The following is a 27,341-nucleotide window of genomic DNA, read 5'->3' as shown; positions in this document are numbered from 1 at the left end:
TTATGACCTCATCAGGGGTCTCAGATATTTACATTGTGATTCATAACAGCAGCGAAATCACACTTATGAAGTAGCAATGAAAAGTAATTCTATGGTTGGGGTCATGAGGAGCTGTATTAAAGTGTCGTAGTCTTAGGACAGTTGAGAACCACTGTAAAGCAGAATAAGATAAAGCTTAGAGGTAATGGGGGGTGGCATTAAGGAGTAGTGTAGATTCTCCTCAGCCTAAGAGCAGTTCTGTCCCAATAAGCTCATCATTGCCAATAAAATATCCTAGGTCCAAATGCATTTAATAAACCTGATCTAGGGAATGTCATAATTTACCTCAGGCTCCCTTAAATGTGGTTAGCACATTAGTCTACTGTTAGGCAAAAATCATCTAACACAAAGCTGATTTTATAATTTAGGGTTGAGGGACAGACAAATGCTTTGAAGACATGAAGGGATGAGAAAACAAAGCAAAATATAAAAAGGCATCGAAAATACAATACATAGCAAAGAATTTGTTGCTGTCTGTTCCAGCTTCCTTTCTGGTGTAATTAAATAGACCAAAAATCAATTTATGGGAAGAAAGGTTTTATTAATCTTATATGTCCTGGTCACAGCCTATCACTGAAGGAAGCCAAGACAGAAACACAAGGCAGGGACCTGAAGCAGAAACCATGGGGACACTGCTGCTGGTTCACTGTCCAGCTTGATTACACATTTATGCTGATTTAGCTTTCTTATATAGCCCAGGATCACCTGCCTGGGGATGCTACTGCCCACAGTAGGCTGAGCCCTCTTCCATCAGCCAATACTTGGGACAATCCCCACAAATGCCCACAAGTCCGTGATGTAGCCAGTTCCTCAGTTGAGTCTTTCCTTCAGATAATGCTAGGCTGTGTTAACTTGCTAAGTAAAGGTAGCCAGAACACTGTTGCTCCAGATAAAGTGGTTGACTTTCTTTGGTTCACTACTCCTTCCCATAGTGCTAGTTCCAGCAATTACTTCTACAACCCCACAGCCAAAAAATCATTGTAGGTCAGGGATTCCTTGAGTATGGAAATCATGGCCATTCTTGTATTTTTTGCCCCCTGCTAGAGAGTGGATGCTTTCTTCCCCATGCCTGGGAGTGTTCCTGAAGGAGCTTCACGAGTCTCAGATATTCCAGGGTGGGAGTGCTCCCTGTTCGTCATGTGTACTGTGTGTCCTGGGCACCGATTTGTGTAGCTGTGCTGGTATAGCTTCATCTTAGACCCTTCTAACTCTTAAATGCTGGATTTTGAGTCAAAGATCCCAGACAGTGACAATTAAATTTTGTATGGAGGTGCATACATGTGTCAGTTACTTTTCAGTTGCTGTGATAAAGCACCATGGCCAAGGAAACTTATAGAAGAGTTTATTTGGGCTATGGTCCCATGGGGACAGAGTTCATCATGGAGGGGAAGTGTGGCACCAAGCAGCAGGCGGAGAAGCAGACAGGTCACATGTCACTCACCAGCATGAAGCAGGGAGAGGGTACTGAAGTGGTGTGTAGTCTTCAAACTCTTCAAGCCCATCTCCAGGGACATACTTCCTCCAACAAGTGTGCTCCTCTTAAACCTCTCCAAACAGCATCCACTGGGGACCAAGTGTTCATACTCTGAACCCATAAGGGACGTTCTCAGTCAAACCAGGACAATAAATAGTACACTTCACAGTAGCTAAAGGCATACTACTGTTTTTCATTGTCATTCTTTTAGCCCCAAAGAAAAGCTGGGGTAATAATATACTAATTATCTCCCTTGGCTGACTTGAGCTGGGAAGCAGACCACTACACTATGCTGGGGGTACTGGGTTTCTTTAGTACGCTCTGAGGGCTTTGGTGCTGTAACTCATTTCCTCTTTGTCTCACCAAATGTATTCAGAAATGAACAATGGCCCTTGCCCTGCAGGCTGTCTTGCTCGATGCTGTATTGATGAACCTTACTCAGAGATATCTATCATTCTGGTGACTTTAATTAGCTCCCAAACTGATTATTGATCAATCATCAAGGGCTCATTAGGGAGGAAAGCCCAGAATTCTTTGGCAGTGGGGGCTGACACATAGAGACGCCTTGTGCTTCTGTTTCGATTGCTACATTTGAGTTCAAGGGGAGTGTTTGTCATGTTCAAAATGCTAAGCTGAACAATAATTTTAAAGTGTTAATATTAATTACAATTACTTTAGAAGACTTTGCTACTTTAATAAAACCATTTAGTGAAAAATGGGCAATTTGGGTTACAAAGGATAAATTATTTTATGCCTCATTAAAAAGAAAATGTTTCTATTTGTAACGAGAGAAAACTGTACAAATTAATCTTAATTTGAGCTTGAGCTACTTTCAGCAGTTATTCGAGGCGGTTTCTAATTTAAGGCCTTGAGTCATGGCCAAGGGTTATTGGTTCTATTCATCTCTAAGGGCTTTCTGATGGGTATACATACTCAGCCCAAACCGCTCCAGCCCCTTCTGTGTGCCACAGAGAATCCCTGTCCTGTGACTTCATTAATATATTACTTTATCGCGTGATATATACAATGCAGCACATTTACGGCATTTATGTGATGTTTTATTAGTCTTGTTTCTGTTAGTTTTTTTAGCATATAAGGTAATTTTTCGTAAGTACAGTAAATAATTCTAAATATATACCTACTTTAGAACTATCAGACTTTTCATATGAAATTCCATTTTGCCTAATAAACTCTTTTTTCAAGATTATTCCAATTATTGCTTATTAACTATTTCATTGTAGATGAGTAAAGAGGAAGGGCTAGAGATTTCTTTAAAAGCCCAGCTTATTCAACATTCATTTTTAAATCACAATCTGACCCACATTCTTGCAATGCCACAGGGGCATGGAGTTCCCTTCAGTGGCAGTGGGCTTTCGCCCACACATCCCTTCTTTGTGGAGTGTCTTCCCCACCTGTCCTTTATCACTAGAGGAAGGTGTGGGTGTCTTTGTGAGGTCTCTGGAAGGGAGGTGTCTATTCAGCCTGGCACCTAACACCATACATAGGAATATCCCACTAGATGGTGCCTGGTTTGGCACCATCAGGGCTGTGTGCAGTCACCCATTACTCTCAGGCTTTCATGATTGCTGAGAGCCCCCCCCCCCCTCAAGCCAGTATGTGTGTATGATTTGCATACTCCAAAGACAAGAACCCTGTAGCAGTCTTAGGGCCGAGGCAGTAACTCTTGAGTACCCTCTATTTAACTCACTTAGGGCACAGATTCTGAGATTTCTGGATGAATGACAAACAATTGCATTCTCATAAGTCCTGAGACATTACAAATCCCAGGCTCTTTGCACACACCCCATCAAAGATACCCTCTATCAAAGCAAGCACACTGTCGTAAAGACAGTTCATTCTCTTTCTGAGTGACTTTGATAATTAAGCTCAGGAATCAGGCTGTCAAGTCCAAAGCTTAGTCTTGCTTCTTAGTTTTGGCATCTCTACACCAGAAAGCAGAGAGAGGGTCATTGTGGCTACAAAAGAAATGTAGCCCAAAGGTCTTGAAACTGTAGCCAGCACAGTGGATGCTTCACTACTGCAATTAATAAAACGTTTCACCTTTCTTTCATATCTGCTGTGGCCAGACAGTTTTCCTTCATTCAAACTCATATTTCCTTCTACCTCCCAAGGTCATGGGATTAGGGGGACAATCTGGATCGATTAAGTCATGGGGGCGGGGTTGTCATAAATGGATTGCTGCCTATACATGAGGTCTTAGTCTGGCCCTGCCCACCACATGGAGGACATAGTGAGGTGCTATGAACTAGAAAGGAAGGTCATGAGGCCCTAGACAGACAGTGAAACCTGTGTGTGTCATTATCTTGTACTGCCTTTGGCCCCCAAGCCTGTGAGAAATGAATTTCCATTGTTTCTGATCTACCAGAATTTTGTTACAGCAGGCCAAACAGACTCAGTTACAGTAACTATATTCCAAACCCACAAGCTCCCTAACCCAGGCAATGCTCACTTGTCCATTCCTACACACCTGGGAGACGCTGGGGAGAGCAAAGGGATCTTTTTGTTGTTGTTTTGTTTTATGGATCAAAGTAACTGACCTACAAAGAGACTTAATCCTTGTGGAGTAAGTCAGTAACAGAGAGTCATTCACAAAGTTCAAGCATTGAAAAGGGCTTTCTTACAAAGCTCTCAGAGGCACTAGAATACAAGTTTAATCTATTGTTAGTAGATGGAAGACACCTCCACCAGGGCCACCATGAACAGTGGTGGCAAGAGGTAAACAGCAGCCTTTGGTGGTGAGCAATGCATTTTGATAATCTAGAGATGTTGAAGGGAAAAGCAAACAGGCAAATGCATGAGAAAAGGCCACCAACTACACTAGACTCTCAGAGTCACCTGCCACTTAAACAGCTCTCTCCAGGGAAATAGCTCTCAGGCCTTCACTGGTGAGTGTGCGTGTCTGTGGGCGAATGTGAGCAAGAAAGGTTCATAGATGAAATAAATAACCAAGGACACCAAACACTTGGGATCTAGAAGTCATAAAAGCCTCACTCACCCCCACCAGTGCTGCTGTGACTTTAACAAAAATGGAAAGGCTACAAAGGAATCCTTTTCTTTTAATAAACAATAGTCTGAAATTTGACACCTAGTCCCTAAGTCTCAAACTGAATGCTTCTCAGTCTATGTGGAACATGAAAGGGATGAAGAAAGCAACTTCCCTTTGTTAATCTGAGCAAGGAAACCTTTTGAGTTTTCATTCTGCTTTTGATTGGATTCTAACCAGTTTTTTTAAAAAATTCTGTATGTTCAAGCACTCCTGTGTGAGTGCGCGCGCGTGCGCATATGTGTGTGTGTGTGTGTGTGTGTGTGTGTGTGTGTGTGTGTGTGTGTGTGTGTGTACGTGAGTGTGTGTGTGTGTGTAAGTGAATGTGTATGGAGGCCATGGGCTTGTGCCAGCTGTCCTCACAATCTCTATACTTTTTTTTTTGAGACTGACTCTTTCATTGAATCCTTTGCAGGATGATTTGCCAGGCTGGTGGCTCAGCAAGCCCTAGGCATTCTGGCTCCTCCTCTCAGAGCTGGGATTACAGGCAGAGGCCACTCACTGTGCTTGGTGCTTTATGTGGGTGCTGGGGGACCACACTCAGGACTTCATGCTTGTGTGGCAACCATGCTCCCCACTGAGCCATTTCCCCAGACCTTGCCTGTAGTTTTGTTTGTTTCATTTCTCCTTTTAGTCACTGTCTTGAAAACTGTCCAGCCACCTATCTTCTTCCCAGGGGGAAATGCATGAATGGATCTTTGCTTTTCCCAACTCTGGCTTTGACCCTGCTGTTCCAGTCACTGGATACCGGTGTCTCTTTTATCTTCCCCATTACTTCATCACGGTCCCAGGAAGACTCTTGCCTGTGGTTCTTCTCAATCCTCATTGCAGACCTTTCTTTTATTGCCAAGTTCTGCCTGTATTGCTCATCTTTTAGTGTATACTGGTAGTCCTTTAGCATCCCTGGGGGACAGGTCCCACAATGCCTCACAAAATCAGGATGTGGACGCTCAAGTCCTTTACATTAAAGGGCATGTTACTGGCACAGAATCTTTGGATCCCCTCCTATATACTACACATCATCTCTAGATAATTTACACTATCCAGTGCAATGCAAATGATGGGTACACAGGTGCTATATTATGTTACTCAGAGAACTGTGACAAGAACACCAGGTCCATAAATGTTCAGGAGAGATGCCAGGTTTTGGACCATTTTTGATCCATGATTATTTGACCACATGGATAAGGTGGCCAACTGTGGCGGTCTGCTTGACTGTATTGTTAATAAAAAGGTACAGGATGTGGGCTAAAAGCACAGGCTCAGTCTGGTCTGAGACTTCCTGTCGTCTTGGGCAAAGTACTTCTGTCTCCCTGCCTAGGCTGCCTGCCAGAAGAGTTTAAAGAGCTAATTATGCAAATGGCTCACACCAGTGCCAGGAGGAAGGCTACCTGTTATTACAATGGCGTTGTAACTGCCACTCTGACAGCCTCTGAACTGGCAAGGCCTCTCTTGCTCTGACACACACCCACGCCTCACAAGAACCCATGCGCCTGTTTGAATTCAAGCCCCGAGTTTCATTTCCAACCTGGCCATGTATTAGTTCTGGGGCTTGAGTGCATAATAACCCTGGGCTTGGGGATGCACTTCCAAAATGAGGAGTTTAAATTGGTCATTTCTAGAGACCGATTTAGTACTGAAATTCTATCAGCCTGTGGCATATTCCATCCAGAATGCCACATGGATTAGAAACCAGGTGCACTTAGGTAGGTTGAAATGGATCACCAGATACGGTTGACTTAGATCTTGATTTCCTTGAAATGGTTTGTTTTCTTGCTACTGAGAAAAATTTCTTGTCCATTTTTCAGATAACAAATTGAGGGCAAGTGTTTATTCATTGTTGTGGAATATTTGTCTACACTTTGTGAAGATGTGTCACCGTTTAATAAAGAGCTCAATGGCCAATAGCTAGTCAGCAGAGAATAGGTGGGACTTCTCAGGAAAGAGAACTTTGGGAAGAAAAGAGGTGGAGATACCAGCAAGACTTGAAACAATTCAAACAGAAGAGAGGGAACCAAGTCATGTGGCAGAATGTAGATTCACAGAAGCAGGTTCATTTAAGTTGTAAGAGCTAGTTGAGAAAAAGCTAAGGCCAAGCTTCCATATTTAATAAGAAAGCTCTGTGTTGCTATTTGTGAGCTGGCAGTCCAAAGAAAAGTCCAACTACAATTCTATGTTCTGATAAGTAGCAAATACATTTAATATTATATTTATGCCACATATATACCTACATATATGAAGAACAATGGCAAGCAAAGTTCAACAGTTTAGTTACCCAATAAAAATAAATCAAATTAAGATATCTATCCTTAACAGACTTTAATCATTTAAAAGCCATAATTCTATAGTTCAGAATATAACAATTTAAAATAAAATACTTCATTGTTGGCAAACATCCTAAATATGAAACATTCTTTAGGGTTTAAAGTTATTATTATTATTTTTTTTTTTAGTAAAACACACACTTCTTTTTCATTTCCAGCCAAATAATTTTGGGGGAAACAAGTTCATATTGTTCATTTAGGCAGTCACTGTTGTGTCTGTATTTGTGGTTCAGAAGCACCAATCAAAAGTAATTTTCAAATCTCTTTAATAAAATGAAAACTCCTAGGAGGAACTAAGGGGGTGTTCAGCATCCTTAACTGGCAGTGTCCTAAATAGCATCTCTGTAAAGTTGCTACAAAACAGCTGTCGTCCAGGACCCATGAAACGTTAACTTTGTGGACTGCAGTCATTTGGGGATGAAAATGAAGCAGGTCAGATTTGCTGACCTCCCTGAAGGTCGGTTCTGGGATTGTTCACAGAGAGCCACATGACACCTGCACCTTTTTGTTTTAGTTCAAGTAGCTTAGCAGCCAAAGCTAGGGCAGGTATAATGGAAAGAGTCCATTATCCGTGATCTCTAAAAAGGCTGCTTTTGAAAAATCTCCCCAGGTAGCATCACTGGGCGTGTGATATTCCATCGAGGGTTTCCATGTGGGAGATTTCTACATATTCCTTCTTCCTTATTTCCCTCTGTTCAGGGTTTTGCTCTGGGACCCAGTCCTTTCTCTTTCTTTCTTTCTTTCTTTCTTTCTTTCTTTCTTTCTTTCTTTCTTTCTTTTTTTTTTGTAGTTCATCTCAAAGGAATGAATTTTCATTTTCATTATAGAAATATATTCCAAGTATTCAAAATGCCCCAAGGTAAAAGAAATACTTCATGAAAAAAAAGTTCTTTGAGGATCTCTGAGAAAAATCCAATATAAGCATAGTGTTTTGGGCTTCTCAGGAACCTCTAACCTTGCCTGGGGCATGCTTCCTCAGGAGTCTGTTGGCTCCAATGGGAGGCTTCCCACCACAGTTCTCTGAGACCAAATTTTCAAGGAAAGCCCAAAATAACACTACCCCTCTCATCCCTGATAAAACAATAATGAGCGCTTTGTATTTTAAAGGCTTTGAAGGGCTGTGGGCTTCAAGCTTATGTGAAGGCCAGAATGGACAGTGTCCTGAGAGCCTCTGAGATGATGTCCAGGACAGTGTCTATCTGTCATTCATATGGCTGGACAAATAGAATTCAACGAAGGAGGAAACAGAGGTGAATGGATCAAGACTGGTTTCAGCAATAACCATTGTCTGAACACACATTTGCATGGTCAAGCTAAATGAAAGGCAATGTTTTCCAGGTACCCTAAATGGACACACCCTAACACTAAAGTCGGACAAAGGAATTTGATCTACCAGTTCATGAACCTACATAATAGTCTCAGAGCTCCACCAAGGCTTTACAAGAATAAATGTTTTACCTCTGAATTCCTTTGTTCTTCAGGTTTGTCAGACATGCATGCACGCATGCATGTACACATGCACACATGCATGCAGACACAGACACATGCATGCAGACACATAGACACATAGGCAGACACACAGACACATGCATGCACACACATACACAGAGATGCGCGCACACACAGACATATACACAGAGATACACACACACACACACACACACACACACACACACACACACACACACACACACACAGTTTCTCCCTCTGCTTCTTTTGGCATCCTCCCTAAGGCAGAGGTCCAGTGGGGATGGATAAGTTTTGGAGAAAGAGCTGGGATTAGATTTTAGATGAGTAATTTTCTGTCCATGTGACCCTGAACTAATTATTCAGTCTGAGTCCTGCTTGTGAAACTGGGATTCCATCTGCCTGTGCCATGGAGCTGCTACGTGATATGCCTGCTTGAACCTCGGGGTGGGTGCACCCCATTTTCTCAGCTTTCTTCCTCATGATTTCATAGACCCTGAGGGTGGATTGCTTCCTTAGCATGGCTACTCATGTGTGCACCACTGTTGCACAAAGTGAGGGAGAATCCATTACACACAATTAACCATCAGTTTCATATATATTTATCCTGGTGCTTGCAGGCATCTCTGTTAGAATTACTTTACTGCAGACACTAAACTCTGTTCTGTAAAATGCTATAGAGCCTATGGAAGGGAAAGAAGCATTAACAGAAGACAAATAATTATAAAACGTAAGTTTACACCATATAATTCAACCTTTCAAGGCTTTGGCATTAGGACAAAGCCCTAGGATTGAAGGCTTGGTCATAGGTTCCCATGTCCAGTTCCCCAGAACAGTCCTGTGACTATTGTGTTAGTTTTCTTAAGCAAGTTGTTTCTTTAACAAAAATTCACTCTAAAAACAAAATTCCAAAACAAAAAAACCACTATAACCTCTAAATCTAAATCTGAAACTTCTCAAATTGAGAGTGTCAACTGGATCTTTAAAAATTCTAAACTTTTTGGAGCTCAAGTGCTTGGAGTCTATGCAAATATTCCAAAACCTGACCCGGCCCCAAGCAGGTGGATAAGATACCCAATTTGCATATATAAAAACTACCTGTGACTACCAGGTGACATTGTCCCCGATTCGTCATCTAATCCCTGAGACAGACAAGGACTGGTTACCCTACTGAAGACCAAGACAGGGTAAGGATGACACTAAGGGCAGGTGTTTCCCCACTGTCCTGAATGCTTTCATCCTCTTAGCACCTCAGCCCGCCGTATTGTAGGATCATCTGCTTTTGCTGTTTATCTCTTCTTACTAGAACTTGATCTGTTTGCATTCCTGGCTCTCTCTCTCCCCAGTGTTTGGAATGGTGCCTCATACAGGAAACAGACAAAAAGTCTTGAATGAATAATTAGTCTCTATAACACTCACTCTTTACAGTAAGTCTAAGAGTTGGGTTTTATGATTGCCACTTCAGATGAGGAATGGAGGCAACAGAGGGAAGGCTCTGGATTAATAGATGCCTGTCCCGTCCCACCCCTTCTCTGAAGCTAATCTTAAGTGCCAACCTGACAAGGTCAAGGGCTGCCTGGTGATTTTGTTAAACGTCACTGTAGGTCCATGTCTGATGGGTGTTTCTAGATGGGATTACCACTTAAGCCAGACACATCTTGGTCTTATGCAATCCATCAATGGCTTGCACTGAACAACACAGCTGGGAAATGGTCAATCTACTTGTGGGATGGCCTGAGGCTGAGACACTGGACTTCTGCTCTCATGCTTGGAATCTGATTGGACCTCATAGGGCCAGCCCTCCAGGTTTTCTCAGGATTTTGGATGTAGACCAAAAACTGTATCATTTGATATGCTGGTGTCTCCAGTTTCCTGGCTGAAGATCTTGGGATGTCTTTGTTCTCCACAATTGTGACAGCTAACTGAGCTGGGCATGTGTCATACACCTGTTATCCCAACACTTGGAAGGTGACTACACTCCTGCTTCCTAGTAGGTGGTGTTCAAGGTCAGTCTTTACTACAGAATGAGTCTGAAGCAAACCTGGGCTATATGAGACCTGTCTCAAAATGACTTTGCATGTGTGCACAGACACACACAGACACAGACAGACAGACAGACAGACAGACAGACAGACAGACAGACACACACACACACACACACACACACACACACACACACACACACACACGTGCAGCTTCACTGTCCCATTGGTTGTTATTCTGGAGAACCCTGTCTAATGCAGATGTTCAGAGACGTGGATCACTATCCCGGGACTACACAAATAGCAATGATCCAGCTGGGATACCGATACAGGTTTGCTGATGGCCAGTCTGGTCTTTGTTGTTTCACTTTAACACACAATTGCTAGTTTCTGGACACCACTGCCAACCTTGCTGGTTCTGCTGTTTAGCTTTATTTCAAATGTTCAACTGGGGAAGGGCATTAGCAGCTAAGACTCAGACATAGAGTTTGAAGGTCCTGGATTATCCACTTACTTTTTGGCCTGCTAAGTTCCATCTGTTTGCTATTTAGATGAACCTTTCTAAGAAGCACAGTTTGCCATTCGGACACATGTTTTGTTTTTCACTTATATTTCTAATTAAAGCAACATTAATGCTATTGATTATTTTTAAAAAGGTATATAATGGGTGGGTGATAAACTAACTTCTCCTTATTTGGGGGACACAATAACATTTAGATATCTAGTTTCAGAATGATACCCTAAGACTATAGCAACAGAGACAAAGTGGCAGTAAAGACAGATGTGTCATGAGTTCCTGCTTTACCAGAGACTATGCGTGCCAGGGCAAGCCTCTCTATGCCCTTAGGTTGCACAGCTACAGAATCAGGATAATGAGATAACCACCCCTTGATGATGCTGTGTGGAGATCATGTAACAATAACAAGTACATACACAGTAAGTCTGCAATAAATGTTAGCCACTTTGGGAGGTATGACTATCTATGAGTAACTTCCTTTTTCTTCCAAATGAACAAAATCCCCATAAAACAAAGAAACAAGCAAACGTTAGCAATAAACTGGCTAGCAAAAGCCTGCAATTTCCAGACATCCTTGAAGCTCCCAAGGACCATTCTGAGTTCTGGTCAAGGAGATACACATGAAGATAAAAGGTAGAATTTTCATCAGGTCTTCCTGATAGATGGGGGCCTGCCCTTCCCTCTCTCTGTTCTATTTCCAGGAACTCAGAGACTAGAGTTCCTGTAACTATCTGCAGCTCCAAGCACAGATGCTGCAATTGGGTTTCTCTGAACAACGGATTAGATGCAGCCTGGTTCCCAAAGGGTTTTCTGGATAACAGCCCTGTGCTGCCAATCTTTAAACTCTTAGGAGAAAGTGTAAACTTCTAATGGGTTCCTGCTATTATTTCTGGCATCTCTGTTATTCAAGCCAAACGAAGGGCTTTGGCTTGTTCCTCATAGTAGGTAGTCTAAAAATCCAACTAGAGGTTTGAACCCATTTTGAGTCCATGTTTGTGCAGATGAAGGCAAGATGGGACAAACATAGAAAAGCAGCTAGCTTGCACATTTTCAAGACCTCTCCTCCTATGACGGTTCATCTTGGCTGGCAACTTGATAGGACTGGAGTACCTAGAAGACTAGTAAAGGTAACCCTTGGCTGAGTCGATGAGGGTGTGTCCAGAGATAATTAACTAAGGCAGGTGGGAATGTTTAACCTGACCGTAGGAGGCAATTATGTGATGGAACAAACTCGGGATAAAAAGGGGAAGCAAGAGGTTCACTAGTGCAGGCAGGAGCTCCCTTCTCTGCATCCTAGTGACCAGGACGTGAGCCAGCTCCGTGCTACTATGCTCTCCGTCTAACCACAGACTCAGCAATGGAGTCACGAAACCACAGACCCAAGTGAAACCATGAGCCAAAACAATCTTTCCACCCTTTAAATGGTTTCTCTCTGGTGTCTGCCACCACAGCGACAAAACACTAAGGGCAACCCCCTCTTTCAGAAGTCAGTCTTACGCCACAGTCCCTCTCCCCAGGGCTTCATGTTCTATGCTCCACATCTTATCCACTGGTCAGAGCCTTATGTTGTATGTGAGGGTATCACCACACAACCTGAATCCATCAGATTCAGCTCTGTCTAACGGATGAATGATCATGAAGCATCTTTTTCTGCTGTTTTCCTGAGCAGTTACATGCTATGAGCCAAGCCTTCTGGAATGTCTGAATGATCAACAAGCACTGTGGGAACAACAATTTGAAGCCAGGAGGTACGTGCATAAGACTGTCACCTGCTACGAGGTGGACTGCCACTTAAAATAGTCTACTTATAAATAAGCATTTCCCAAATGCTCACCCCCTACTCTCAGTTACAAGGGTTTGTGAGCAAAGGAGAAATGAATATTTGTCTGACTAGGAAATTAAATAGCAACCAGATCCCTCAGGGTTATTATATACTTTCCACCCTTATTTTAGTGACCATTGTGATGTCATCAGCTGTTGAAAATTCTATACAAGATACCAGAGATTGCTCCTGAGCAAAAAAAAAAAAAAAAAAAAAAAAAAAAAAAAAAACAAAAACCAAAACCAAAAAAAAAAAAAAAATACTACTCAGTGGTTAAAATAAACCATATTCCTTAAACCCCTGGTCCATTGTTCAACTATCCTATACTTTTATTCTTTCTTAATGTAAATTAAATACAAAAAATACATAGATTTCATTTGGACAAGTCAGAATTTGTCTGTCTTTAGTACAAAGTGTAGAAAGAAGCGAAGCGACATCTCCTTTAAAAGTGGTGTGTATGTATGTGTGTGTCTGTATCTGTATCTCTGTGTGTGGGAGAGAGTATGTGAGTGTGTATCTTGTGTCTGAGTCTGTATCTGTATGTCTGTGTATGTGTGTGAGTGTGTGTCTCTATCTGTATCTTGCTGTGTGACAGTGTTTGAGTGTGTGTCTTGTGTCTGTGTGTGTATCTGAATCTGTATCTGTATCTGTGTATGTGTGTGAGTGTGTGTCTTTAGTCTCTGTGTGAATGTGTGTATGTATTTTGTGTCTCCATGTGTGACTGTGTGTGTGAGTCTATACCTGTGTCTGTGTGTCTTGCATCTGTTTGTGTATATGTGTGTCTGATTCTGTATCTGTATGTCTGTGTCTGTGTGTGTGTCTGTGTGTATGAGTGTGTGGTGTGGTGTGCATATGTGAGAGGGGTGTGGGAGGATGGGGAAGTTCACTGAAGGTAACCTCTGGTGTCCTTTGAGCATGCTCTTCAAAGTGAATTTTCTTTCCAGGAGCTCAAAACAATCTATAGATGACACCCCATTGCCTTTCTCCTCGACCTCTTAATTCCTCCACTGACTCTGAGGGGTTAAATGACTGACAAGGTCATCTAATTTCTAGTAACCTTTTCTGGAACCTTCAGACTTCAGATTGATGCTGATTAGAGTTCTGAGGACAAGTGTCAGCTGCCTTGATCCAATCCCAGGGCCTGCTAAATATTCAAGCCCGGTGGACAGAAGGACCCAAGAGAAACTGGAGAAATTACACTACATCCCGCTACATTTCCAGGCCATCTACAGCTTCTCTTGGGTCTCTCTGGTGCTGAAGTTTAACTTGATTCCTATACCTCTGATTCTGTCTGTGGTGTTGTGACGAGTAGACTTGTTTGGTGAAGAATTAACGGGTGGGTTTGGATTTCTAGGCACAAGAACCTCATGGAAAGCACAACCAAGACGTTACCTTAAAATAGTTCAGTCAAAGACAGCATACACTCTGCTTGCTCTCAATTTCTCAAAGGCACGAGCTCATTTAACTTTTAAATTAAAATGTTTCTAGAAATGGTTGAAATCTCAGGTCATTTGACAAATCACATAAAGCACAGGCAGGTAACTGTCTTTTATCATCCAAAACCCAATTTCACCAGGTATTTGGTATACAGTTAGGCCTTCTAGTACGAAAGGTTTAAGGTTGCACGTAAACCAAAGTTTCTGAAGGAGAAATTAGCATGTAGAGATCATCTATGCAATCCGAAATAAAAATGTAGCAAGTGTGCGCTACAAAAATACAGTTATTATGTTCACACAAAATGTTAACCCCCCCCCCATACCATCTAGATACAAAAATTTTAGAAAGGAACCTGGGGAGATGGTTCAGTAATTAATAACAATGGCTGCTCTTCCAGAGGACCTGAGTTCAGTTCCCAGCACTGCAATGCAGCTCACAGCTGCCTGTAACTTCAGTTCCAGGGAACCTGACCCCTTTTCTAGGCTTGCCCGGCACGGAAAGACATACATAACGTGCCCTTATAGACACCTCATCCCAGATTTTAACAAGAAGACCATCCATCAGCCCTGCAGCTTGGAGGAAGCTCTAAAATGAGCAGCTCCCAGGGACCAGGGCTACAAACTGAGAAGCCCATGAAAGAAGGAAGACTATGTACGCACCGTGTAGAGCTCGTTAAGAACCTTCATTAAGTCCTCATGCAGCTGGAATGCAATCTCTTTGCTCTACGAAAAGAAGAAAGTGAGAAAAACATTACAATGTATCAGAAAGTTTGTTTTCATTCTTTACATATTTTACACACCGCTAACTGAACATAGAAGGATGTGTTAAACATAATAGAAAACCAATGTGTCCTTAGTACACAAAACGCCTTCAGTTCAAGCCCTTTCTCATCCCGAGGAGCATGGTGGATGGTCTCTACAGGATGTGCAGAGACAAATGCCTTTCCCACCAGCCATGCCAGAGCTTGTGGGAGGATGGGAAGTGTGCACACAGGGGTGAAGTGTCATGCTTGCTTAGAAGGTGAGAGGCAGGCCAGGTTTGGTGGTGCCTACATTAATGTTGGTATTAGTCAGGCTGAGGGAGCAGGACAGTGAGTCTCAGGCCTGCCTGAGCCACAGTCGTCAACAAAACAAAAACAAACACAAAACAAAACAAAACAAACAAACAAACAAAAAAACAGGCCAGTGAGATGGCACCTGTAGTGTGAGCCTAAGATCTTGCATTTGCCCACATAAAGGTGGAAGGAGAAAACTGACTTTACATACTTGTTCTCTGACCACATGTGCACCCCATATATATCCTACACACAGCAACAACAGGAAAATGAAGAAAAAAAAAAAGCAAAAAAGGGTGAATTTGAGCGATCAGTTTTCCTCTTCAATATAACTGCAATATTGTGGCGATTCCCCAAAGCTCAGAATTTGAGGAAATGAACTCTTCAGGTTCACTACAACTTTAAGAAAACACTTGTGAGGCTGCCAGGGGGTGAGTTCACCTAAGGTCCACACACTTCTACATCTACCTTATTTTGCATCAAGACTAAACACCAGAGTTGATGCTGCTCCCTCCTTATTCAGAGTTTGATGGAGAGATATCTGAATATTGTTTTCACCGAGTTATGAGTTGTTTAAAGAGAACCATGGTCATACATGTTTATCTCTGTTTTGAGTTTACCCTGTAGTCATCTATAAGGGGTGGAAAGAGTGTGTGGTGTGACTTCATCTACTGTGGGAGGCAGGAACTGAAACCACTGCTGGCTCTCACACTGGGCTGTACAGTTTCCCATGCTACCTATGAGCATGGGTACCTAGGACATAGAATTTAAGGTGGCTCCTAATCTCACCCAGCCTGGCCATCTTGGCTAGGTGCATAGGTAGCTTTAAGCAAAACCTTTAATGACAAGAACAAGTTGGACTGCTGTGTATGAAAGGAGTGAAGCAGTTGCTATAGCTACTGAGACCATCTGCAGACCACTGTGTAGAGAGGATGGCCATGGCCAGACTTAAGAAACTAAGACTCAGATCAAATTGGGTCTGTCTATTTTGGTGAGGTTACTGGTTTAGCCCTCAACAACAACTAAAGGCCAAACTGATTAAATAAAGATTCTTGGGTGATGAAATGTCATGGGAAGAAAACATCAGAGTCACACTTAAGTGCTGAGAATTTCAAATTCATTAGTAGCATTTGTCACTGGGTTTCCTTACGGTACTGGACAATGTTGCATGTGCCAGGTTCTGATGGTCTCTGAATCTCTAAATTGGATTTAGGAATTTTAAGTATTGTTCTGTTCCTGATATATAAATATGTGGAGACTAAGAATCACTCCTGAGTAAAAGGGAACCTACCCATGGGCTAATATAGTCTACTGGAACTCTGTACCTCCCCAAGCTGGGACTCTGAATGTATGCATTCCACTACAATCTCCTGTGACTTCAGCTTGGTGTTTTCTGAATATCAGGTTTCATTCAAAGAACTGGGCCATTGATTTAAACTCTCAGATGGGGTCAAAGGCCACCAAAGAGTCCTGCTCAGTTACGCTCGTTTCAGGTAGCAAGTCCAAAAAGAAAATATTTCTTGGCTAAGATTTCCAAACAATAACAGAAAAAAAAGATCCCCACTGGTTCAATTAATCTCACACCAACACATTTAAGGCCGGAGTAAAAGTTGAGCCTGAGGTTCTGAGAATCGTCCATGCAATCCTTGGCTAAACATCCCAGAACAGGCAGGGTGGTTCTCGGTATGTTGAACATTTTTACAAGACTTCAGGTGTTGAGGTAGAAGAAGTCTGGCATATGCTAGCATTTTAATTTCACCTTTCATGAGCCCCCCCCCCCCGGGTGTGTGTGTGTGTGTGTGTGTGTGTGTGTGTGTGTGTGTGTGTGTCTGTCTGTCTGTCTGTCTGTCTGCCTGCCTGCCTGCCTGCCTGCCTGCCTGCCTGCCTGCCTCTAGAAGGAAGTATGTCATAATGCTCAAAAGGAAGGTTCACTGGCCTCCATATAAGAGGTGCTTTTTAGAAATGGCTTGTTTTGATCCTGATGTCACCCCCCATTGCTCAAAGTCAAGATAGCTCTTGAAAGACCCCTAAGTTCTGTGCTGCAGTGTACGTTTTTCCCTATCTCCTCCTCATGGTCATAGGAGGAAGTAGGGGAAAACATAGCTTTCTATTCTCTGTACTCTTGGGGGAGAGGGGTCCCACTGCCAGTGACACTGAATGAATTAATGGAGCATATACTGGGAAACTGATAACCCCTGAATCCAGTTTGACACACCTATATAATCTATGAACAAAGCCTTTGAGGGCCTGTCTTTAGTGGTAATTTTACTGATTGTGGAAAAGTCAGTAGAGCATTGCTCTCAGTAGGGAGACCCTTAGCTATCCCCCAGGACATGGTATCACAGTTCCTATTTGTTCACCGAGTTGTGATCTAAACCTGTCCCTGACCTAGAGGGTCGAGACGAAGTCTTATTATGTAGTCAGTGCTGGCCTTGAACTCAGGCCTCATGAGTCACCACACTGGGGTTCACCACCACAGCATCACTCCTGTTGTCTGGTTGCTTTGAACAACACTAATTTATGTGACTTAGTGTGAGAAACATGAATTCAAATATCTTTGTATTTAGACATACATGGGCCGGAACAGCATCAATAGATAATAGAGGGCTGTGGCATGGTCCCTATTCTCATGGCATGGAAGCCTTACAAGGTCACTTCATCTTAACCCCCCTCATTCCAGTCAAAACATGTCTCCCATTTATTACTGTCACAATGAGAAGTAATGATTTCCTTTAAATAATACTCCAGATACCTAACACAAAATCACTTCTTCAATCAGAACAGTAGTTGGAGCACCTAGACTGATAAACTGGAAATCCTTCCTATTGCTTAGTTGGCTTTTAGAAAATTCCTGGATGTTGGAGGTCATCAAAATTCAGTAGGGTGTGAGTGCACCTGGGTCCTATTTCACTAAGAACTGAAAATAGAAGAGACCCTTGACATTAGAGCAAGAATTTCTGTGTAGAAAAAAAAAAGTACAGATCTTAAGGAGGGTAACAACTGTTCCTTTTGTCTAAGAAAAATATTAACAAATTATACTTGCTAGGGATAAAGTGACTTTTCCCTGCTCTTTAAGATGAAGGCATTTAAAGTTACTTTTCCATAGAGAAGGAGAGCCCCTCTATTGCTCACAGCCCCCTAGAAACAGAGTTAGAAAAGACAACTTCCTTCCATGCTATGCCTATGGGAGTTGAAATGACACTCAAGTTTTCTGCTGTGCTTTGACAGGATACTGGGATTCTGATCCAAGGGGAGAGAAAGTGGTCAGGGCTGCGATTTAGTTAACACTTGTTAAACGCCCTATGAGGCAAATACTAGAAAACTGATAATCCCTGAAGCCAGTACGTCATGATCTATATAATTTATTAACGAGGCCATTGAGGACCTGTCTCTAGTGGTAATTTTTGTGATACACCCAGGGGTAAATCCTAAACTCCTTACCAATTATTTATTATTTATTACCACTTTGATATCTCAGGATACATCAAGTGTAAGTTCAAAATGAACATTTCCAAGTTTTTTTTTTTTATTTTCATGATGAAAATGAGTGAGGTGTGTTGAGCGAGACTGAGAAAAGAGGGACAAAGTGACCACCATTGTGACATCATGTCTTTCCTTCAAAGGTGTGTTTATCTAACATGGATCTGAGCTATAATTATCCTATCATAATCAAGTATATTGTTCTACTTATTTTTAGTTACCATAATTTTTTACGTGTTTAATATCATGCTCAGAGTAATTATAATTTGATTTACTACCCCCACCCACGAGCGTGCACCATCCATCTTACGTTATTACTTCTGATGTTTTCAGCGTTTCCCACCGATCATGCAATAAATAGTTTATTGGCTTGTTCATTTGATCTCACTTTAAGACAAGGTTTTCCAATTTAGCCCAGGCTATCTTTCAGCCTGCTGTGTAGTCCAGGCTGACTGAAAATTTATACTCCTGCCTCAGCCCCATGAAACTTTCTTCACATTTTTATACCTTAATTTTTAAAATTTCAGATACTATCAGTACTGACATGTAAGTTACCCATACTGTAATCACTCTATTTATAGATACAAAACAAGAAACGCATGGATGTTAAAAATTGTAGGATAATTTGAAATTTCAGCCAAGTAACTTTAAAAAGTCAAAAGATAAGAGTATTCATTACAGATTAGAAATCTGAAATTCTTAAAAATTAATTGATAAGCTATATGATTTTCTTTATAGGCATGATCTATTTATATCAAAGCTATTGAAAAAGTAATTCTATATCCAAACCAGAGGTCCACAGTTCATTAGGGTGGGGAAGGCTGTCAGTCAAACGATTTGTGCGGCAAGGTCAATAGCAAGAAATGAAGCTGTGTTATCAAGGTCATTTGGGTGGGTTCTTGGTACACAAGTCATCAGGCATCTTCAAGATAGGTCCTGGTATTTGTTCCCTTGCCAAATGGCACAATCTTTTGGGTTGACACAAAGCCTTCTTGTCAAGTTCTGTAGAATGAAGATATAGGACTCATACACATTTCTGAAGGCAGAGGCCAGGAGTTTCTATAGGCTTGGCCAGGCCAATCACATCCTATTTGGTCTGAAATGACGACCTGAAGGTGGACCAAGGTGGCCGGCCAGTTGCATTTTGTGTTGTGTTTAGGGCATTTCTTAGATGTGAGGTTTCTAAGGACAAAAATATGAGTTTAAGTCTCTCAACACATGTTGGAAGGCTTTTTAAAAAGTATGCTGCTTTTGGGACAATAATATTTCTTCCTTAAGTCAGAAACCTGAGGTTCACTCAAAACTTGGTGCCTCTCCTTGAAGTGATAGTTATCAGTTCATCTGGTTTAGCTGATCAATTTTTCTGTACGTCATTAGAAATAAGACAAATCTAGTTAGGTTTCCTCTGGCTGAAACTGTTTATAATCTTATGATATGTTTTAGGATGGTTTTGAGATGTCTTGCCATACGTTTCCCTCTACCCCCAGTTTGGTTCCTATTGCTGTGATAAAAACCATGGCCCAAAGCAACTGGGGCGGGGGGAGCTGTTATTTCACATCGCAGTCTACAGCCCATCATGAAAGGAGGGCAGGACAGGGACTGAAGCAAGAACTTGGAGGCAGAAACTGAGGCAGAAGCCATGGAAGAATGTAATGGTGCTTATTGCCTTGCCCTCATGGCTTGCTCCGTTTACTTAGAGAAGTTGGGACCACTTGCTTAGGGATTAGGACTGCCCAGCCCTCCCACATCAAACCACAGAGTAGTCTGATGGGAGCAATTCCTCAGTTGAGAGTCCCTCTCCCTAGCTATGTCAAAAGTTGTCTGTCAAGCTGATAGGTAACCGGGACATCCTTTCTCCATTTTTCACACCTTACCTGGTCATTGCTTCTGACCCTTGGTCTAAAGTTTGCCTCTCTGTGCTTTTCCTGGCTTGGTCCCCTGCCTAGACTCTGTTTTCTTCCTTCTACCAGATGCAACCCTATAAGCTGCTCTGAAATCATTCTTGCAAGTTGCTCCCCAGAGAAAAATCAGACCCTCCCTTCCTAGTGACTTCATGATTAACTCACTTATCACCATTCCCCTGGACACACTGTCTGGTGTTTAAAAATTCAGTGTCTGAAATCAAACTGCCTATGCTCAAACTACTTTGTTAAAGTCAATAGGTAAGTTTTCAGAGGTTTTACATTTTTTTCCACTGGCAAAAACAAACAAAAAAACAACAATAACAACAAAAAACTGAATATTCTCTATGCCCCAGGGTTTTATTATGCTGATGACATTCAAGGGAATGACAGGGGTCTGACCTCTGCCCTCCAGAGCCCACCATCTCACAAAGGAACCAGACAAATTGCATTTGTTTATTTTTCTGTTGCTATAGGGAAATGACAAATACTTGAAGTTGGGAAGAAAAAAGGCATGTGCGTACAGCACACACACACACATGCATACATACTCATGCACACGCGTGCATGCGTGTGTGCACACACACACGGACATACATGCACACACACATACACACACAACACACATACATGCACACACAACACACACATATACAAATACACAACACTCACGCACATACATACATCACACTCACACAACACACTCACATACACATAGCACACTCACACTCAAATCATACTCACACACATATATTCATATATGCCCCGCCCCCCCACCACACTCACATACAAGGTTTATTTAGCTCATCGCTCTGGAGGCACAAAGAGCATACAAGACCCAGCATGGCTCTGGTGAGGGCCCCATGATAGACTGGAAAAGGATATGTGGAAGAAGGGATTGTATCTCCAGATAAGAAGCTAGAAAGGGGTCAATCATCCTCACAGTAGCTCAGGAGTCCCACACCAGAGTAACTTTAATTCCTTCTCTGGACAGCTCCCCAAGTGCTAAGAACCTCCATTAGGCCTGGCCTTGTAGCAGCCCACCAGCCCACCTCCTCTCCCATAGCCACACCAAGTTCCAACTCTCTAAATCAGAGTCCCCGAGAACAAACCCATACTGTGGGCACATGGCAGAACAGCATTCTACAAAGAGTGTTGCAGTAAGTGCCACTTTTGTGGGTGCTGGCCAGACCCGTTACTAGAAACTTACATGCATGTGACCTGGAACATTCCAGATAGGCGAGGAGATGAACAAAGGGCATAATTAATAGGAGTGATGTGGATGCATTGAGTAATTAATTAAGTGACCTGTGTGGTTGGATTAAATAGCTGACTCAGAGTGTTTCTGGCTGTCATGGAGGGAGTTTTAAAGTAAATATATTGAGATGACCAACCCAGGAATGCTGACCTTATGTTGAGTCAGAGTGGGAGTGAGAGAGACAGAGAAGAGCAGATTAAATATTTAATGAGTGTTTCAAATGGGTTTAGTGTCTCACACTTGGCTGGTTTGGGATATAAATTCTGGGGAAAGAGGCCATCCAGGGTCATGTTTCTACAGAGTGTGTGCTTTTAACTTTGTAGACCTCATTCAGCTGTCTTTACATTAATAGAGTCCTTTAAGTCATGCAACTCAAAAGACAGCGACTGGATTTCTTCCAGAAACACCTAATGGCAAGAACAAGGCTAGGTTAATGGCCTGAGCCTAGTTTCCGGAGAGTATGTACAAGGTTGCTTCAGGATTCTCTCCTATTCGGCAAAAGACATTCTCTTTTACTTAAAACCACAGCTAGAGCTGGCCACGGTAATTCATACCTATGATAGCACCATGTAGAAGGTTTGGCTGTGAGAGGCCAGCCCAGGAATATATGAAGAAGATCCTATGTCATAAAAAACAATAAAGATCAGAGCAGGCAATTATCCTCACAGGGCATTTCATCCCTGGCAGGGGGCAAAATGAGTGTGTCCCTTCAACAGAAACTTCATGCCAGCAGAAAACATGGGACAAGAGACTCAAAAAGTAAGTGACACTTGTTTTCCAGAAACAAGTCAAGACTTAATCCTGAAGGGAGACATTCAGGGCATCATCTAGGACATATGCTGATGAAACTGGCAGGCCAATGTGACATTGCACACCGAGGCAGAAAAAAGCCACTTAGTTTGTGATTGACAATATGAAAGGCACAGAGTCATTCACCCCAAGTCATCTGGGTGTGAACTTTCTGGGTATGAGAGGTCCCTGAACACATAGGTCGAATAACTCAGACTGAAGTTTAAAATTCTATTTTTAACTTTCCACTCTTTATCTCATAAGAAAAAGAAAACAAACAAACAAACAAACAAAAAAACAGCATTTTTGGGGGGATGGGAGAGCAAGGGAAGTGATTTTTTTTTTTTTCACATATACCAGACCAGAGGCCATATACCAGAGGCCAGAGAGCAGAAGAGAAGGCAGGGGCCCCAGAGAACTTCCAGGAAGGCATTCTGAACCTTCCCTCTCCCACAGGCCAGAACCCAGGGAACATGGAGCCTGGAGAGACCAAGGCCCCATCCCCCACTAGCCCCAGTAACACACTGAGTGGCCAGAGGTATCTGAGAACTTCACCCTTCACCTCAGTGCAGATGTGCCAACAAGTCACTCCTCAAGTGTCCTTTTCCTTTCTTATTCCTATTTTATTTCCACTCTTGGTATGCCTCGTGGTCATGGACTGGCAAGATTAATACTGTGAAATGGCTTTGAACCAAAAGCAACCTACCAATCAAATGCAACCCCAGACAAAATACGAACTCGATTCTTCAAAGAAATAGAAACAAGCAAACAAACAACACCATCTTAAACTTTATATAGAAGCATAAAAGACCCCAAAGAGCCAAAGCAGCTTTGGGCAAAAGGAATACTGTGGAAGCTATCTCTATACTTGATTATATACAGATCCATGGCATTAAATAAAATGTCATCATAATGACATAAAAACAGGCATGTACATTGATGGAATAGAATAGAACAAGGACCTGATATGAGGCCACACACCCAATTTTTGATAAAAATGTAAAAAAGGAAAGAAAAGAAAAAAATCATTGGGTAAAAGATAGCATCTTCAACAAGTATTGCTGAGAAAAGTGTGTGTCTAATATAGATGAATGAAACCAGAGTCTTCTTTCTCACTTGCACAAAACTCAACTCTAAATGAATCAAGAACCACAGATGAAGACAAGAAACTCTGAAACCATCAGGGAAATAGGGTGGGAGTACCCTCTATGATGCCAGCATAGGTAAGGATGCTTCAAATAGTGCTCCGATTCTCAATAAAACAACTTCAATCCAGTCGGATTTGTGTTCATTCAAGTAATTAAAAAAAATACCCATATCACTTCCCAATACAATACTCAATTTTCAGAATTCATCTTCAAGAATTCAACCAGTTTGGAACCTTCCTTTAGAGCAGTGGGTTGTGACCCATGAAAGGGGGTTGCCTAAGACCATCTGCATATCAGATGTTTCCATGATGATTTGGGACAGTAGCAAAATTACAGGTATGAAGTAGCAATGGAAATAATTTCATGGTTGGGGGTCAGCACAACATGAGGAACTATGTTAAAAGGTTGAGGTGTTGGGAAGGTTGAGAACCACTGCTGTAGAGCTTGATATTGGTCAATATCATCTCAGAACCACCATGGTTGATGAGTCCACTAAGCTGACAGTGGATCTGGGGAAAGGCAGAGGAGGGACAGAGAACAAGACATTCCTGTAACAACCTCCTTTTCACCAAGAACTGAACCACTGAATACAACCAGAGAAATCAAAACAACAAAACAAAAAGGGGGAAAAAAAATCCAAACATCCATGGCTAGTAGATCAATGCCCATGGAATGACAACCTACTTGAAAGAGAAAAACAAGGCTTTCAAATCTTCCAGGGAGGCCCAGGGTCAGGACACTTAAACATCTGATTTTCTCTGAGCTGTTTCCTCATCGCTGCAGTGGAAAATATTACAGAGCCTGCCCCCCCCCCCCCAGTGTTTGCTGCAAGGATTAGATGAGCTGTTCCTTGTTTTGTGTGACAGATTGCCTGGCATACACCAAGCATTCCATAATCATTACCTCTTACTATCACTGTGCTGTATCATCAGCTCAGCATGTCCTTATTTTATCTCATGAAGCCACTTTCTGCTTTTCCAAATACTGATAAAAAATGGTCTTCTATTCCTATCGTCTTTCAAATCAGAGCGTTTTAGTCAATTCAATGTTACGTCCAAACGAGTGTTTGGGAATACTCTCCAAGGAGACTGAAGTCCATTCCAGGAGTACTGCAAAGCTACAGTGAAGCAGACTATTTGAGACAGATTTCAGACTGCATAATTGCTAGGTGTGCCTCAGGAGACAGTGAAAAATCTGTCTCCATTTACAATCCACCATTGGTTCTCAACTCCTGGTAGCAAGAGCTGTGCTGGGGTCTATGGAGGCAGGCTTCAAATGTCAAAGATGACTGTCACATCCTAGTTAAGACTCCCTTTCTCTCTGCTCACCATTTACAATGCTCTGTTCCTTGGATAGCGTGATTTTAAGAAGCCAGAGTGACTTCTCCTTGTCCCCCAAACAACTGTGTATTGTTTGCACATGTAGAGGTTTTAGGGCAACCTCTAGTGTCAGTTAGTCCCTATCTTCCACCATTTGAGAAAGGGCCTGTTGCTGGCTGTTTGCATCCTCCAGGTTGGCTGGACTACACCCTTCAGGTCGTTCCCCTCTCCACCTCCCATCTTGACAAAGAAACACTGAGGTTACAGATGGTGCTGTGTGCCAATTTTACTTGCGTTCTGAGGATCTGAACACAGGCTCTCACCTTCACCTAGCAAATGCTTTACCCACAAGAACATCTTCCTGGACCATGGACCACCTACGACTTTGAAAAAGTGAACTTGATTAGATGTTGATCTTTTATCGATAACAAAAACTAAGTAAACTTGGTACTAAAAAAATGACTTTTTAATATTCCTTTTTAAATATTAGTGAGGGAGATTAGGCAATTTTTTAACCTGTCTCATGTTTCTTAAGTTTATAAACTCCATGAATATAAAACAAAACAAACCAGAAAAATTCTTTAAAGTAAAAATACCTGTTTGGGAGGATTGAAGACTCAATTTAGATCAATATTTCTTAACTGGGACCGAATGTGGCTGGGGAAACATCTGGCAATGTCCGAAAGCGTCTTTGGTTGTCAGCGATGGGAGGTGTTGCTGACACCGAGTGAATGGAGCATCCTGCCGTCTGTGTTGGTGTTCCTCAAAAAGCATGGTTTATATTTCACTGGATGCTTCCAACAGCTTTTCTTGTCTCTGGTTTTCAGTTTATCTTTCTTTGGGCTTATCAGTCTAGATTCAGGAAACCTGAATACATAGGTTGTGTCATTTGCTAAAGTTGGGATACTTTTTTGCAATTATCTTCAAGAATTTATTTCTGTACCATACTTTTTCTCCTCTCTTTCAGGAATGCTGGTGAAGTAATCGTTGGAAATACTGTGCGAATGGTCCCCACAGTGTTCATCCCTTCCTTATTTCCTTTCCTTCTTACTGTTCAGATTAGATCATTTTTGCTAATTTCAACATCACCAGTGAGCCCTCTGCTAGCTCTGTCCTAGTAGGAAGCCCATCTATTGAGTTTTAAAAGTACGGTTACAGTATATTTTCAGTTAAAAATTTCCCAATGAGGTTCAGCAGTTAAAAGTACTTGTGTAAGCCCAGCAGCCTAAATTCAATCCCTGAAATCCATGGTGGATGGAAAAACTGACTCCTATGACTTCCACATACATGCCACAACATACGTGTTCTCCCTTCCTTACGGACATAGCAATAATTTAAAAGAAAATTTCCAATGATTCTTATTTACATTTTTATTTAAGAGTGCTTGATCTTTCTTTGAAACCTTTTATAATGGTTGCTGTAAAAATCTTAGTTTCAGCATCTATGCTAGTTCAACATTGCTGTCTCTTGCTTTTATTTTTTTCCTTCACGCCTTTCAGGCTTTCTTGGTTTCTTCTAGGTTGAGTGATTTTTGTATTGTATTCTGGATATTTTCAATATTATGTCTCTGGGCCTTACTTAAATCAACTATAGACTTTAATATTTCCATTTTATCAGGAAACCCAGCTGCTTAGATTTGGGATATAAGTTCTGGCCGGCCTTGTATAAGTTGTAGTTTCCATGTTAATTCTGTTTGTAACATCTTTGTGGTGCCATTTAAATGTTTCAGCGTATTTAATACACATGATCCTGGCATGATCCTGATACTTGGTTCAGTCCTCAAGTCTTTGTGGATATACCATTTAAGAGCAGATTTGCTTGTGTACAATGGGGGGGGGGGGTGTTCAGGAGATCTGTCACCGAAATCTCCACTACTCTTTGGTTTTCTAGGTTCCCCTTTTCTGGTTCTCTACTAGAGAACTAGAGTCTATTCTATTGTTCTGTTCCACACATACTGAATGCCTGAGACCACTACCAGTGTGTGCCAATCATGGGAAACAGCAGCACTCCCGGGGAGGGTAGCTTCTTTCTTCAAAAAGACCTTTAGGGGGTTGTAGTCCCCATTACAAAATGTTTGGGTACTCAGGGGTAAGGGGCAGCAAAGAAAACTTTGATCAGCAAAAACTGGAATTACACGTTCCTCCCCACTTTCTGGTCTCTGAATCACAGCCCAAGGTTGCTTCTATAGTTCTGTATGTTCATGTCTGGAGTCTGCTTCTAGGTTCCTCACCGTCAGGCATCTAGGCTGGGAGATACTGAGGGGAAA

The 27,341-nt window shown here is 42.0% G+C and overlaps 1 protein-coding gene across 2 annotated transcripts in view; it reads right to left on the bottom strand.

Annotated features, from left to right (window-relative positions):
* Positions 1 to 27,341, bottom strand: part of Srgap1 (SLIT-ROBO Rho GTPase activating protein 1) — a 230,301-nt gene that overhangs the window by 75,935 nt on the left and 127,025 nt on the right. For both annotated transcript variants that reach the window (XM_027392292.2, XM_027392293.2), the window contains exon 4: positions 14,786 to 14,848. In XM_027392292.2, the coding sequence (XP_027248093.1) occupies positions 14,786 to 14,848 (63 nt within the window). The remainder of the gene's footprint in view (positions 1 to 14,785; positions 14,849 to 27,341) is intronic.

This window comes from Cricetulus griseus (assembly GCF_003668045.3).
Source record: "Cricetulus griseus strain 17A/GY chromosome 1 unlocalized genomic scaffold, alternate assembly CriGri-PICRH-1.0 chr1_0, whole genome shotgun sequence".
Lineage (NCBI taxonomy): Eukaryota > Metazoa > Chordata > Mammalia > Rodentia > Cricetidae > Cricetulus > Cricetulus griseus.
This window is presented reverse-complemented; position numbering and strand designations above follow the sequence as displayed.